Source organism: Eublepharis macularius, chromosome 11 (assembly GCF_028583425.1).
Source record: "Eublepharis macularius isolate TG4126 chromosome 11, MPM_Emac_v1.0, whole genome shotgun sequence".
In the NCBI taxonomy this organism is placed as follows: Eukaryota; Metazoa; Chordata; class Lepidosauria; order Squamata; family Eublepharidae; genus Eublepharis; species Eublepharis macularius.
In genome coordinates, this window is record NC_072800.1 from 64,784,347 (window position 1) to 64,798,012 (window position 13,666).

The 13,666-nt window shown below is 42.2% G+C and overlaps 1 protein-coding gene across 1 annotated transcript in view; it reads left to right on the forward strand.

Annotated features, from left to right (window-relative positions):
- The window catches only part of SLC25A40 (solute carrier family 25 member 40), a 42,218-nt gene extending 29,903 nt beyond the window's left edge, over positions 1 to 12,315 (forward strand). Inside the window, exons 8-11 of the mRNA XM_054991760.1 lie at positions 1,122 to 1,231; positions 2,320 to 2,398; positions 6,978 to 7,058; positions 10,610 to 12,315. Coding sequence (XP_054847735.1) covers positions 1,122 to 1,231; positions 2,320 to 2,398; positions 6,978 to 7,058; positions 10,610 to 10,728 — 389 coding nt within the window. The 3' untranslated portion in view covers positions 10,729 to 12,315. The remainder of the gene's footprint in view (positions 1 to 1,121; positions 1,232 to 2,319; positions 2,399 to 6,977; positions 7,059 to 10,609) is intronic.
- Positions 12,316 to 13,666: the final 1,351 nt, after the last annotated feature.

Sequence of the window (13,666 nt, forward strand, 5' to 3'; positions counted from 1 at the left end):
CTTTTGTTGCCAAGGGAATTGATTGAAAGGCGCCAGCTTGACAAACGGCTGATGAACACCACAGACAGGGCTTGGAATGAACACATGTTCATCGGGAACAGGGCCTCACGAACAGCTTGCTCGCGAACAGCTGATCCGGCTGTTCGTGGCTTTTTTTTTGTTTGTATTGCTGTTCATGCCCACCTCTAGTCTCAACTAACTAGTAGTCAGACAATAAGCCAGCATTTGTCACCAGTAAATATGGTCTAACCTAGATGGTCCAGGTAGTCCAATCTCATCAGATCTTGGACGCTAAGCAGGGTCAGCCCTGGTCAATATTTGGATGCACAACCACTAAGGAAGCCCAGGGTTGCTATGCAGAGGCAGGCAATGGCAAACCATTTCTGAACATCTCTTGCCTTGAAACCCAATCAGGTTACCATAAGTTGGCAGCAACTTGATGGCACACATCCACATGACACGCACATAGACACAGATAGTACAGCAGTTACTAGACCCAGGTGTAATTCCCTGCTTGCAAAAAAACTCACTTGTTGACACTGTCTTGGTCTAACCTACCTCACAGGCTTGTGAAAATACATTGGGGAGGAGCGAACAACATATACTGCCCCAAGTTCTTCGGAGGAAGGGCAAGATAAAAGTGTTCTTCTGCCTCTCTCCAATTTCTTGCAATTACAATTTATTTGTATGCTTCAACTGAAATATATGTAGCCTCTTTTGCACCCTCCCGGTCCTACAAATCCAAACTGAAAGTTTCAAAGATGGAACTACATCAGAGACCTTTTAGTTCTTCTGTTGGCCAAAGAACCTTTTTCTTCATATATTGCAGACTCAGTATAATATGTGGTTATACGATCAAAATACTGCCATTAGTAATATTAGAAAAGAGACAATTTCGTTTCAGTTGATATGAGCAGAGGTAGCACCATGACAAGTGGTTAATAGCTTTATGGAAGCATAGGGATTTTATCCAGTTGCTTACTGTTACTACCCTTACACAAACATTGCATATGTGATCATTAGTGTACTTTTTTGGTTTTCAACTTGTCTTTTTTAAAAAATATGTTCTTGTCACAATTTTATGACTTTTGGCATTTTTCACTATTTATCTGTCTCCCTAGCACTTTATTGGTGTAACTATGAATACTTCAAAAAAAGATTGTGTAAGAGATTAGGTAAACATGAGCCAACGTTCCTGATCGCCTTCTCATCAGGAGCAGCAGCTGGTTCTGTAAGTTCAGTGTTTTGAGGAAAATGTTAGATGCATTTTGCAAGTATTTACCTAAAAAGTGAAAGCACAGGAACCTGAGAGTGGTATACTGGAAAGAAAATTAGGCTTGCCTAGATCCCATTGAAATAAATAGCACCTAGGCATACAGTTAGGTCCTGTTCATTTAAACTGAACATTAGCATGAATATCTTCGTTTGGATCAGATGCAGTCACTATGATCCAGGTCTAGATGCATATTCAGATGTATACCCAGCATCCTTGCATACAGACTGCCCCCATTTATTTCAATAGAGGGAACAGATTCAGATATGCACACACAGAAATTCATTCTCAATGAGATACTTAGTGCACTTTAGGCCACAGTCAAGCAAAAGTGTTTAAACCCATCTTAACTCTGCTGGATTGTAATTTAGCTGCCTCTCGTTTTACTTACTTTTTTAAAAAGTAGTGAGTAATGAAGCAGTGATATTTATTTTCAGGAAGACATCATAGCTGTGCATAACAATAAATAGAACGTCATTATGGGACAGCCTTAGTCAGTATATTAATGGAAATTATTGTGGTGCTTGATGACTAATAACATAGCACGACAGTATTGTCTGGGCTGCCAAAAACTATACACCATTGGATAAAACTCAGTTATACGCAGTGTTTTAAAACAAGTATTGTATTGTTTTTATCATTTTGCTGCTTTAAACAAAGCTGTAGAGTTCACTACTGTACTTGTTTGCTTAGAAGAATGCATGCACTATATTGCAACTTTCACATTTTCTTTTCACACATGTACAGTTTGTGCAATAAATACTATTTTGACTCTGGTCTAAGCACTCAGGCTTTTTGTTTAAAGCACAAAATTTTGCAGTATATCAATATTATGTTTTCTGTTCCACAATCTAATGTAGTTACATACACTGCAGGAACATTCAATTCAGTGAGATATAAATATTTGTAATTGCGTACTAGATGGTAGCTAACAGAGTAGTCATAAGACTGCTGTTGGCCAGTATGTGTACCATATGCATTTTATACTTGTACTGAGGTTATACTGGAAATGTTGCATCTTAATGTTGTACAATTCTTCCCCCTAGATTGCTGCTTTATTAACATTACCATTTGATGTAGTAAAAACACACAGACAGACTGAAATTTGGGAATCTGAAACATCAGGTAAGATCTTTTTAATCTTTTACTAAGCATTTTCTTTCCAGATCCACCATCCTGCAGTGGGAGATGAGTGGGTGTGGCTTCTTTCAGTGGTGAGTGGGGGAGGGTGAATTGTCAGTTTTAAGCTAATTCTGAATTGCTCTTGGCTCTAGTTCAAAGGACTGATTCTATTAAGCACTAAAGGGTATGAATTCAGTATGAGCTTATTTGTTCTGAGTTCACATGGAGAGGCCTTGTGAGTTTCTTCAATCTGCACTGTGCAGGATATGCTGTAGCCCTTTTCACTTGACCTATCCATGGTATAAAGAAAACTTGTAGAGGGAGAACAAGTGTAGTGGCGTCAACCTAGGTGTAATCCACCAGAATGTGATCATGCTGCCTACATGTGTAGAAATTGTACATGTGTGGGCTCCATCCTTGTGATTGGGAACATTGCTTTTTTAATGTTCCTGAATCCTGATCAAAGTTTGTATGCATTGCAATTACATTCCAGTAGTTATGTTGGGGAGAACAGTGAGCCCACTTCCCCCTAAGTATGTTCTTTCTTTTTACCCTGGATATGTTGAGCAAACAAGATTAGAGTAGGGCTATTTTGGTTGCAGCCTCCAACATTCTCAGCAGTATGTAAGGATGCCGGGCAACCCTCGAAAGACTTCACTTCAGGAGTAAAAGTTCTTTATTGTTAAGATGCCAGTTTCATACACTTACACCATCCTTGCTAGGACTGGCAGCTACAGACAAATCTAAAGCAGATAAAGGTTCCTAACTTTCCTTCCCCCCTCCTCCTAACAGTCCTCGAACTCTGCAAGCAGGAGAACAGGTTGTGGAATTCATAGACTTCTCAAGGCCAGGCAGGTAGAGAGAGATTACAGCAGGAGTCAACAACCACTTCCTGTTCTCAGTTTCCTACCTGAGGTACAAGTGACAGAACCACTACAACAGCATCAGTATTAAATATGACAGGTGATCCTGAGCACCTGACATCCTGCCCTCCCGAAGATCAATCGCCCGCTCCCCCGTTTCTCCAGGTATCTTCTATGGAAAGCCCGAACCAGCTTCATGGCTCTTGCATCAGTGGACCTAACCCATTTAGCTTAGCTTTTTGAAAAACGTTTCCATTGAATTAGGTAGTACACCACCACCCTCTTCCTCTATCTGCAGCTCCCCACTGTTGGCCAATTTGGTATTGCAAGCAAAGTAGCTTTACAACTTTCTCTCTGTTTTCGGATTCGTTTTCGTTTTCTCGGCCATGTCGGACGCTCCTCTCCGCAGGTCCGGGAGGAAGCGCCCGAGCACCCTGACCGGGCGGCTGATCTGCGAGGATTAGCCCCCAGACTCCCAGTGAGGGAGGCAGGGTCCGGGGCGCTGCGGGAAGAGCCCCCTGAAAATCAATGCGGGGGGTAAATTGCCCGTTTGTCCCTATGGAGGCCGGCAGACGTGCGCGACGCGAGTGCTGCTGGGCCATGGAAAATGGCAAAGAGCAGAACTAGGCGGAAGCCTGCAAGTAAGCGAATCCCTTCTGTTATTACAAGCGCACGCGAAGGAGTAGTGGGATATGAAGCTAAGAAGGCTTGTTCTTCTCCCTCGCTGAGTTTCAGAATTCGGCTGGCGGTCCCCCCCCCTAAAATGGCAGCGAAAAAACAGAGTCCCGCTTTAGGCAAGTCAATTTCGGCTGCCCTGCAGGGGAAAGGAGAGTCGCTCGAGGAATTGGTGAAGAGGTCGGTTATCGAAGCCATAAAACCCTTTGTTGACAAGCTGAATGAAACAGATCAAAGGGTGGGCTTAATTGAGAGCGAAGTGAAAACCATTAAGGAAGTAGCGGGGGGGCAGAGAAGTCTGCTCGGGAAAGTGCGTCACTCGTGAGGGCTACGAATAAAGAGTTAAAGCTGGTGGAGAACCAGCTGATCGGGCTACAAGTGGAACGAACACAGACAATTTTGCGCCTCCAGAACATGAAAGAGGAGGAAAATGAGGATTTATGGGGTCTGGTCTCGGAACTATTGGCGACACCTGCGATGGCAACTAAAGAAGAGGTTAAAAGCGCCATTTTGGAAGTCCATTGGGCTTCTTCAAAATATGCAACGAAGCGTCAGCTGCCTCTCGAGATCATTATCGATTTTTCATCTAAAAGGATCCGAGACACTATCCTATACAACTCATAAAATGCGGATCTGGACTTTTGGGGCAATAAAGTCAAGATACTGAAAGACGTCCCATTTTTAGTTCGGAAAAGAAGATTTAAGTATAAAAAGCTCGCAGCTCTTCTGAGGGAACCTGGAATAAAGTACAAATGGCTATTTCCGGAAGGTATCTGGTTCAGTTACAAAGATCAAGCTTGCAAGATTATATCAGAAGATCAACTAAGGGATTTTGAGGACAAAAATCCGGAATTCCAGCAAAACACCAAGCAAGAAGAAAAGGCGAAGTCTGAGGGGGGGGGGGGGACGAGCAATGCGACTGCAGTTGCTCAGAGAGAATTATGTCCGGGGCCCAGGAGGGGGAGGAAGACTTAATTTGAATTGTAATTTGTATTTCGCAAGGTCAACCACTCCATCAATATCATACAAAGCTTTAATTTTTTTTAAATAATGGCAGTATGAAGGGAAAGCATTTTGTGTAGTGTAGTGCTGTTATATGTTGTTGGTTTTTTTTTCTTTCCTTCCCCTGTCCCCCTTCCTTACCTCTGTATCGTTAGTTAATGTAGTTAATAAAAAGAATAAAAAATCTTTAAAAAAAATTTTAAAAAACCAACTTTCTCTCTGTTTTCAATCTCACACGCCAACTGTATCTGCCCCAGCAGGGTACATGGGTCATCTTGCACCGTGGCTTTAGCCACCAAGTCTGGGTTCAAGCCAGCACGGAAAAACTCCACCTTCACTGACTCAGTCCAGTCTTCTACTTTGGCAGCACATGCATTGAACTTGGCTGCAAATTCACGCACCAGCTGCTTCCCTTGCCGTATGCACTTCAGTTTAGTTCTTGAACTCTCTTCATTGAGGGGATCCTCGTGTTGTGTCTGCATTGTGTGCATGAAGGCTCTCACGCTCCGAAGCTCCAGGGCTTGAGCTGTGTAAAGAGTTACATATCATTTAGCTGCCTCTCCCCCCAACCAGGAGCCCAGGTAGCTCACCCAGCAAGCTTCATCTGGAAAGATGTGACCCCGTTCTCTCAGGAATTCTGCCACTTGCACCAAGAAATACCCTAACTCCTCTGGATCTCCTTCAAAGCGGGCTTCTAGTTTCCGCAGCCCCCATGGCAGCTGAGGCCGAGGTGCAGGCATCTGCCCAGCTGGCACTCCCACTGGTCACAAGGGTTGACCCTCTGACACTGGAGCTCCCTACCCATATGGGGGATGGGTGGCCAGGCAGTGCCTGAGCTCTTTGCCTGTCTGGGGGAAGGATGGGCAGTTGGCCCGGCGGCCCTGGGATTCCTTGCCCATCTGGGGGGAGGGCGGGCAGCTAGCCTGGTGGCACTTGGGCAGCTTGATCCGGCAGACCGGGTTGGAAAGCTGCCTGCATCATCTGCTGAATATTCTCCATGAAGGCATACAAGCCACACCTCATCTGTTCCATCTCGGCTCGGATCTCTTGCACTTCATCAGCAGAGGATGTTTCCAGCATTCCTCTCCCTTCATAATCTTCCTCACCTCCTCCTCCTTAGGGGAACTCTTCTCATCGGAGCATACTCGATCTGTGGAACTGAGCCCTCCAACAACTTGTTTCCAACTCTCTCCTGGCTGACACCACTTGTGGGGTCCATTGCACTGGGGTTCCCTCCATCCAGGCGCTGTAGTTAAGAGGCCACCAGGAAACACCGGTGCAGAGTCTCACGTTAGTTCCAGCCAACGCCATCACATCAAGCCAATGCTCTTTGGCAAAGTCTTCAAGGCTTCCCTCAGTCGGCTCTGCAGCACCGGTCCATTTGACTCCCTCAGTAGCCATGGCTCAGAGTTAGGAATCCACAGTGATTCAGGTTCGAGGGGTAAAGGGAGTCCTAGCAATCTATAAGGATGCTGGGCAACTCTCAAAAGACTTCACTTCAGGATTTAAAATTCTTTATTGTTAAGATGCCAGTTTCATACACTTACACCATCCTTGCTAGGACTGGCGGCTACAGACAAATCTAAAGCAAATAAAGGTTCCTAACTTTACCTTCCCCCTCCTCCTAACAGTCCTCGAACTCTGCAAGCAGGAAAACAGGCTGTGGGATTCATAGACTTCTCAAGGCCATGCAGGCAGAGAGAGAGATTACAGCAGGAGTCAACAACCACTTCCCGTTCTCAGTTTCCCATCCCAGGTACAAGTGACAGAACCACTACAACAGCATTAGTGTTAAATATGACAGATGATCCTGAGCACCTGATACAGTATTGTATAATTTTCTTACTTAGCTATGTGTTTGAAGCAGATTGTTTCAGTTTTTATACAGTAGGTAGGATAAAATGTTTGTTTAAAATGACCTCACTTGAAAATTGTTCCTCATAATGAAACTTGTCATCTCAGCAAGAATGAAGTAGTACAGTTGATATTTAATTGTACATCAACTTTCCCCCCCATTATTTTAGCATTGTTTTTGTTTTTAGCATCACAGCAGAGGCACGCGTCAGTATGGGAAATAATGAAGAGAATTGTTGCCGAAAATGGATTCACTGGCTTATATGCTGGTAAATATCTCTTATACAGTAAAAAAAAGAGCAATATTATTTTGTATAAAGCTGTATCAAACTACTACAGAAACTAAAGTAATTCTTTTAATGGGGGCACTTAATTATGAGCTTTTTTATTTCAGAAGTAGCTATTGCAAACAGTAAGGCAACAAATGAGATGGAAACTGTAGGGCGGTCTCTATAGGACTTAAGAGATGAGCTGTTATCCATATTTATATCATAGCATGAATATGTCTGGTGCTAGCTCTGCTCAAAAGTTACTTTTGAATAAATTATACTGAGTACATTATAACATGTAAAATAGTAAGAGAAAATCATTGTTGAAGTACAGGATACTCACATTATTTGGGAGTGACATCGGTAATTTAGTGAGCTTATAAGCCTTCAGATCCCTGGTTCAAGCTCCCCTCTGTTTTATCCATCTTCTCTTTTCCTACTTATTAAACAAATAACAGCAGATTACATTACGAGTTTTCATAATAAAGTAAGGAGTTTTCATAATAAAGTAAGGTGAAGTGCCTTAGATACTTAGGAAAAGATCTATATTAATACTGAATACTGTTTTAATAGAATTGGACTGGAATTATCAAGAACTAGGAACATTTATACTAGCTTTTTTAGGAACAGATGAGCAAATGAGAAATCTGTAAAAACTGGAACAATCAGAACTGTTGGTTAGAGATGACCCAAAATTTCATATTCAATTTGCCTGAGTTTCACTGTCATTGATTCTTCTGTTTCTTTTATGCCAGCTTCATGCTCTTTGGCATTAAACACAATTCATGCAAACATAAACACTGAAAAAAAATTGAGAGGAAAAAGTTATAAGTTTGTTTCTCATATAGGAGAAACAAAATCAAAATGCGATATATGAATTGGCTTCTGAAATTTGATCCAACTATCCTCCACAGAATTTTCCTCCAGCCTGAGAAACATTTTTCCAGCTTAAGTGGTTTTTCCTCCAATGGAAGAGCACTTAAACTGGAGGAAGACTCAGGCTGGAAGAAGGCTTCAAACTTTGCTCAGTAGAGTGGTAGGATCGACCCCTCAAAGCAGAAATAAGGAATAAAAATAACCTGCTTTCAACCCAATTTTCTTCATATAATATGGACCCAAAACAGCTTACAATTAGGGCTGTGCTATTCGGGTTTCACTTCGGGTAAAGTTACCCGAAGCAGACCAGATTTGGGAATGCCGAAGCTAAGCTTACCAAAGTGATTTGGGTTGCTTCGGTAAGCTTCAGTGCTTGTTTAAAGGCCTCTGCCGCTGCTTGCAAGCAGCGGTGGGGCCCTTTAAACATCAACCCCCCCACCTCCACCCACCTACCTTGCGGTGGCTCCAGGCCAGCTCCTCTGCTGCTACCACCTGAGCCTGCAGGGTGGTGGGGAAGGCCGGAGCCACCTCCTCCGGCCCTTCCTGCCTCTCAAATGGCTGCGGCAGCCATTTTAGGGGCAGGAAGGGCCGGAGGAGGCGGAGAAAGCCCTTCCTGCCCCTCAAATGGCCGCCGTGGCGCCAGCACACCACGGCCATTTGAGGGACAGAAAAGGCCGGAGGAGGCGGCTCCAGCCTTCCCCACCACCCCACAGGCTCGTGCAGCGGTAGAGGAGCCGACTGGCTCCAAGCCGCGCTGCCTTGTGCTGCCGCTGCCACGGCGATGGTGGTGGCCCGCCACCCACCTGATAACCCTCCCGCTGCCAGATAAGTGGGTGGGGGGGTGGAGAGGTCTCCCCAGGGTTGGGTAGGAGTGAAGGGGTATCCCCAGGGGGATGGGGGGTAGAGGGGTTGCCTCAGGGAGGGTGGGGTGGGGGTGGGGAGTTCCCCCCCTCGCTTCAGTATGCTCCGAATCTTCACGGAGCATACCAAAGCAATTCCCAAAACCCAAATTGCTGCTTCGGATTTGGGGGTATCCCAAAGCAGGAATACCAAATCTCCTCACCCATGCACAGCCCTACTTACAATGTACAAAAGACAATCAAATTTCATCTGACGAAGAGAACTATGGTTCTCGAAAGCTTATGCTACAGTAAAGTTGGTTAGTCTTAAAGGTGCTACTGGACTTTTTACTATTCAAATTTCATAGATATGCAGAATCAGCCAATTTTACCATTAATGCCATTAACGAACTAACTCATAAGGCAGAACAGAGGGCAACAGGTCAGCTCTTGATAAAACAGTCTCTCTGCAGGCAGGCAGGCCTCCCTTCTCTCCCTCCTTCCCTTCCAGATGGCAGCTGCCTTTATAGTCTGAGGAGCTGGAGGTGAGGGTCAGAGCAGGTGGAAACAGCTCTGCTCTTGATGAAACAGTCTCTTCCCAAGCAGACAGGCGCTCACTTTTATTTTTTATTTTATTATTTCTGTTTTTAGCCCACCTTCCCCACAAGCGGGCTCAGGGCGGGGTACAAAAATATTATACAAAACTAAAAACATTTAAGTACATTTAAAACCAAGAACAAAATACATGTACAATCAACATCTCAGATGGCAGCCCCCTCCATTTTCCTAATAATGTAACAAAAAGGGGGAGGGGGTTGGGTGCCACAGTTCATATCATTCCAGTGACTTCACTTGTAAGTGGGGCAAATGGTATTGTAGTCCCCCTGGCAGGAGATTGGTAGGGAGGTTCCCAAGGTAACCTAAGACTGGCCTCAACCGTATGCCTGGCAGAGCATCTCTGTCTTACAGGCCCACCTCATTCCTGCTGCATTCCTATGCTGACTCAAGCAAATTTTAACTCAAATAGGATTTGTTTCCAAACAAAAAAATGCTTGATTAAGCTCCAGGTAGTTAAATGTTTGGCTGGCTTCTGTAGTTTGAAGCTTTAACTTCTGTGATCAGAACAGCGTAAGAATATAAGAGCCCTGCTGGATCAGAACAGTGGTCCATCTAGTCCAGCATCCATTCTCACATAGTGGCCAAACAGTTACTCTGGAGGGCCCTCAACAGGGCATGGAGGGCCAAGACCTTCCCTGATGTTGCCTTCTGGCAGTGGTATTCAGAGGCTCACTTCCCTTTAGTCACTGTGGCTAGGAGCCACTGATAGCCTCCACGAATCTTTCTAGTCCTCTTTTAAAGCAATGTATGCCTGTGGCCATCACTACATCCTTTAGCAGTAAATTCCACATTTTAATCATTGAATAAAGTAATATTTCTTTTTGTCTCTCCTAAATCTACTGCCCATCAACTTCATTGCATGCCTCGAGTTCTAGTATTTTGGGAGATGGACAAAAAGTTCTGTCCACTGTCTCTACCCTGTGCATAATGTTATAAATCTCCATCACATCACACACATACTCCCTACCCCAGTTGTCTCTTCTAAAGTGAAATGTTCCAGACTCTTCAGTTTTCCCCCTTAAACATCTGTTGCAGATAGTCCACTTTTGACGTGCAGCTGTCTGATTAAACACAATATATCACTTGTATGAAACTTAAGCACTTCTGCTATATACAAATTATTTTAATGTTGCTCAATGAGTTTTTAATCACACAATTGCTTCCTGCGACGATTTTGTTGTTGTATGAATAGCTAAGTAATTTCTTTTATTTCTGTAGGTATTGTTCCAAGACTAACTAAGGTTGCTCCTGCTTGTGCCATAATGATCAGCACCTATGAATATGGGAAGTCTTTCTTCCGTAGATTAAATAAAGAAAGAGACATAAAGAACCGTTAATGCTGTTTCTCTGAACTTCAAATAGCATCAATAGTCAGTATGCAAAAACGGGATCATTTAACAAGGTCTGCAAGAAAACTTGGGATTAAAGTATGGTTCAGAAGCCCCTTACACATCACTCCTGCCTCAAGGCAGCCCCACTTAGTAGCTGGACCATCCCCAGTTGTGTAGACGGAATGGTGTAGAACCCCACACAGATTCCTGTATGCCAAATGAACCTAGCAAGTGAACCTAGTGAACTACTCGCTACTCCTCAGTGCAAGGAGAAATACAGGTATAAAAGAGTGTAGTTGCTGTTATCTACAGATCTGATTCAAATATTTTCTGTTCCCAGATAACCTTCTTTGCCTAACCCCTCTGAACACACCCTCTTTCTCAGGTTCCAAAATTAGTTCAGAAAATGCAGCTAGTTACCAGATAGTAGGATACAATTTGGTTGCATTTAGCACTTTGGAAAAAAGTACTTTTCAGACTGTGTATAATGATATTTTTCAACAGAAAAATGCTAGCTTAGGCTCCTTTATTTTTACTGCAAAATGCTGACAATGAATTATCATTCTTTCCTTGAAGAAACATTTGCCACTGGTCCACAGCGAATTGCTTTACCTGAGTGTAATTGATGCTTTTCTGATCATGTGACTCACGAAGCCAGACTAGCTGTTATTATATGAATATGTCAAGAAGAATAATGAAATATATGCAAGTTCGTATGATAAAACTGTACAGATGTTTAAAATATCCAGATCAAGAAACTGCCTTTTTATATATATATTGACGTAAATTTTTTTTGTTATCTACTCTGAACCTGCAGAATGACAATAGCTAGAAATGACTGTCTTTTGTATTAAACGTTCCTCTCAGAAAGGGGAAAAACCCCACAATTTCATGCATGATACGTAGCCCTTACTGCTCTATTCATGAAAACTGCCTTTGGGCAAATTATTACATGTATTACCCTTACAACTGCAGATCTAGTTCTCTGGCCAAAGCTGAGTTATGGGTCCTTCCAAGCAAAGGGAGAAATGCCTAGTTTCCAAACTGACTGTTTATCAGCTAATACATTGAGTACACCCATGCTGTTTCAAGATGTTTAGCTGCAACACACATTCAATCATATTTTCAGGTATAAAAGTTAACTCTTGGTTAGCAGTTACATTTATCTGAGTCATGTCAAAATACTTCTACTAAAACTAAAACATTTTGAATGAGGATTTCAGAAGACTTCCTGTTAAATTAATTGTAGTGGGCTCATTCTAGCCTTGTAGCAATGCACCAGAATGCTTTGGCTGTTGAAAGCCATGCCCTCACTTCTGTGCCTGTTTGATCAATTCCATTGTGTAATCTATAGCCAATTCCAATATTGATAGAATGAAATGTGAATAGGTGAGTATTGTTAAGCAGATTGAATGAAAAAAATTGAGATTGTTGACACTGAGTAGTATTTAATTCGTTTTTCATAAAAATGTGACAGTTTGCAAAAGGGAAATATTTAAAAGTAGTAAATACTTAACCAGAATGTTAGACTTGTTTCATAAGCTGTGTACTTCGAAGGTATGTTTAATATTAAAATCAACTTTTGGAAAACAACTTACATGTGGATGATTGCATCCGGTTCAGCATTAAATACATTAGAAAGCATTAAATACATTAGAAAGATGTTTGTAGCACTTCAGGCTGGTAGGAAGCATCAAATACATAATAAGGCACTAAGTACAGAATGGGAAGAGGCTATACTTCGCTGTGAATTTCATAAAGTGAAAAACTGCAAGTTGCCAGTGCAATATTTTTCAATACCTGTGGTTTTAGTGCAATGGAACTTGAACATTAATTCGGTAATGTAAGTAAATTAAAAGAGACAGGAAGTACAGCACCTCTCTTTCTTTAAAAGTTATTACAACTCCCCGGTGTGATTCTAGATACTCAAACTACAGACATGGCATTGCAGCTCCATCATAATTTGGCTTCTTTGAATTCATTGAACATTATCTGTCATTTCTAGCAGTCCTACCAACTTCTAGGGATGAAGGCTTCCATAAAAAAAAACCTTTCAAGAAAAGTTAACATCGAAAATGTTGGCTTGTCAATATACACAATAATAAACCACTGTTAGATTATTATACTTGAAAACTTGTTGTGCAAGCACAAACCAAAATGGGACACTTCATGATTTAACTAAATAGCAGTTTGCCACTCTACTAGGAGGAGATGCTCCCATGTCCATAACATTTTGCACCCATTTTCCATTCAGTCTCTGTATTTGAATATCTGTGGGATGATGCACTTCTCTGCACTTCCAAGTAAACTTTGAAGCTTATTTTTAATCAGGTTGTTACCTTAAAGTGCAATCCTACAAAGAGTTACTCTAGTCTAAGCCTAAATTGTGCTGTTAAAGCCATAGTTTCTTCTTGACTAAGTAGGGAAAAACAGGATTCCAAAGGTTCTCTTCTATATGTGGAAGCCTTCTCCTTGTTAAAGGGCTGTTTTCATTCAGCATCTAAGCTTGACAATTTAAAGTGAAACTAAAATGCAAAAGATGCTTTTCTTCCTGTGCAAAACTTTTTATGAGCATAAAGACTGAGGACAAACCTAGTCTATGTAAATTCTTGCCCAAATATTTATAAACTCACACTAGCAACTACATTTCCTTTTGCTTACTGTTCTCTGTATCCAACCTGAATTGTGCATGAATCATTATCACCTTTGCCAGTTCCAGAGACTTTCTGGAAGTGTCTTGGGACATGGGACTGTCTTTTTACACACACTACTATGAAGCATCATGTAGCTAATATAATGTTAAATAATGAACACATTTATATGGCAGCTTCTAAAGGACTTGAGAGATTGCAAGACAGGATCCTTTTTAAAAGAGCAAGAATACCATGAACTTCCTAATTATTACTTATATGAAATCAAATACCACACTTCTCTAGTGCAAGCA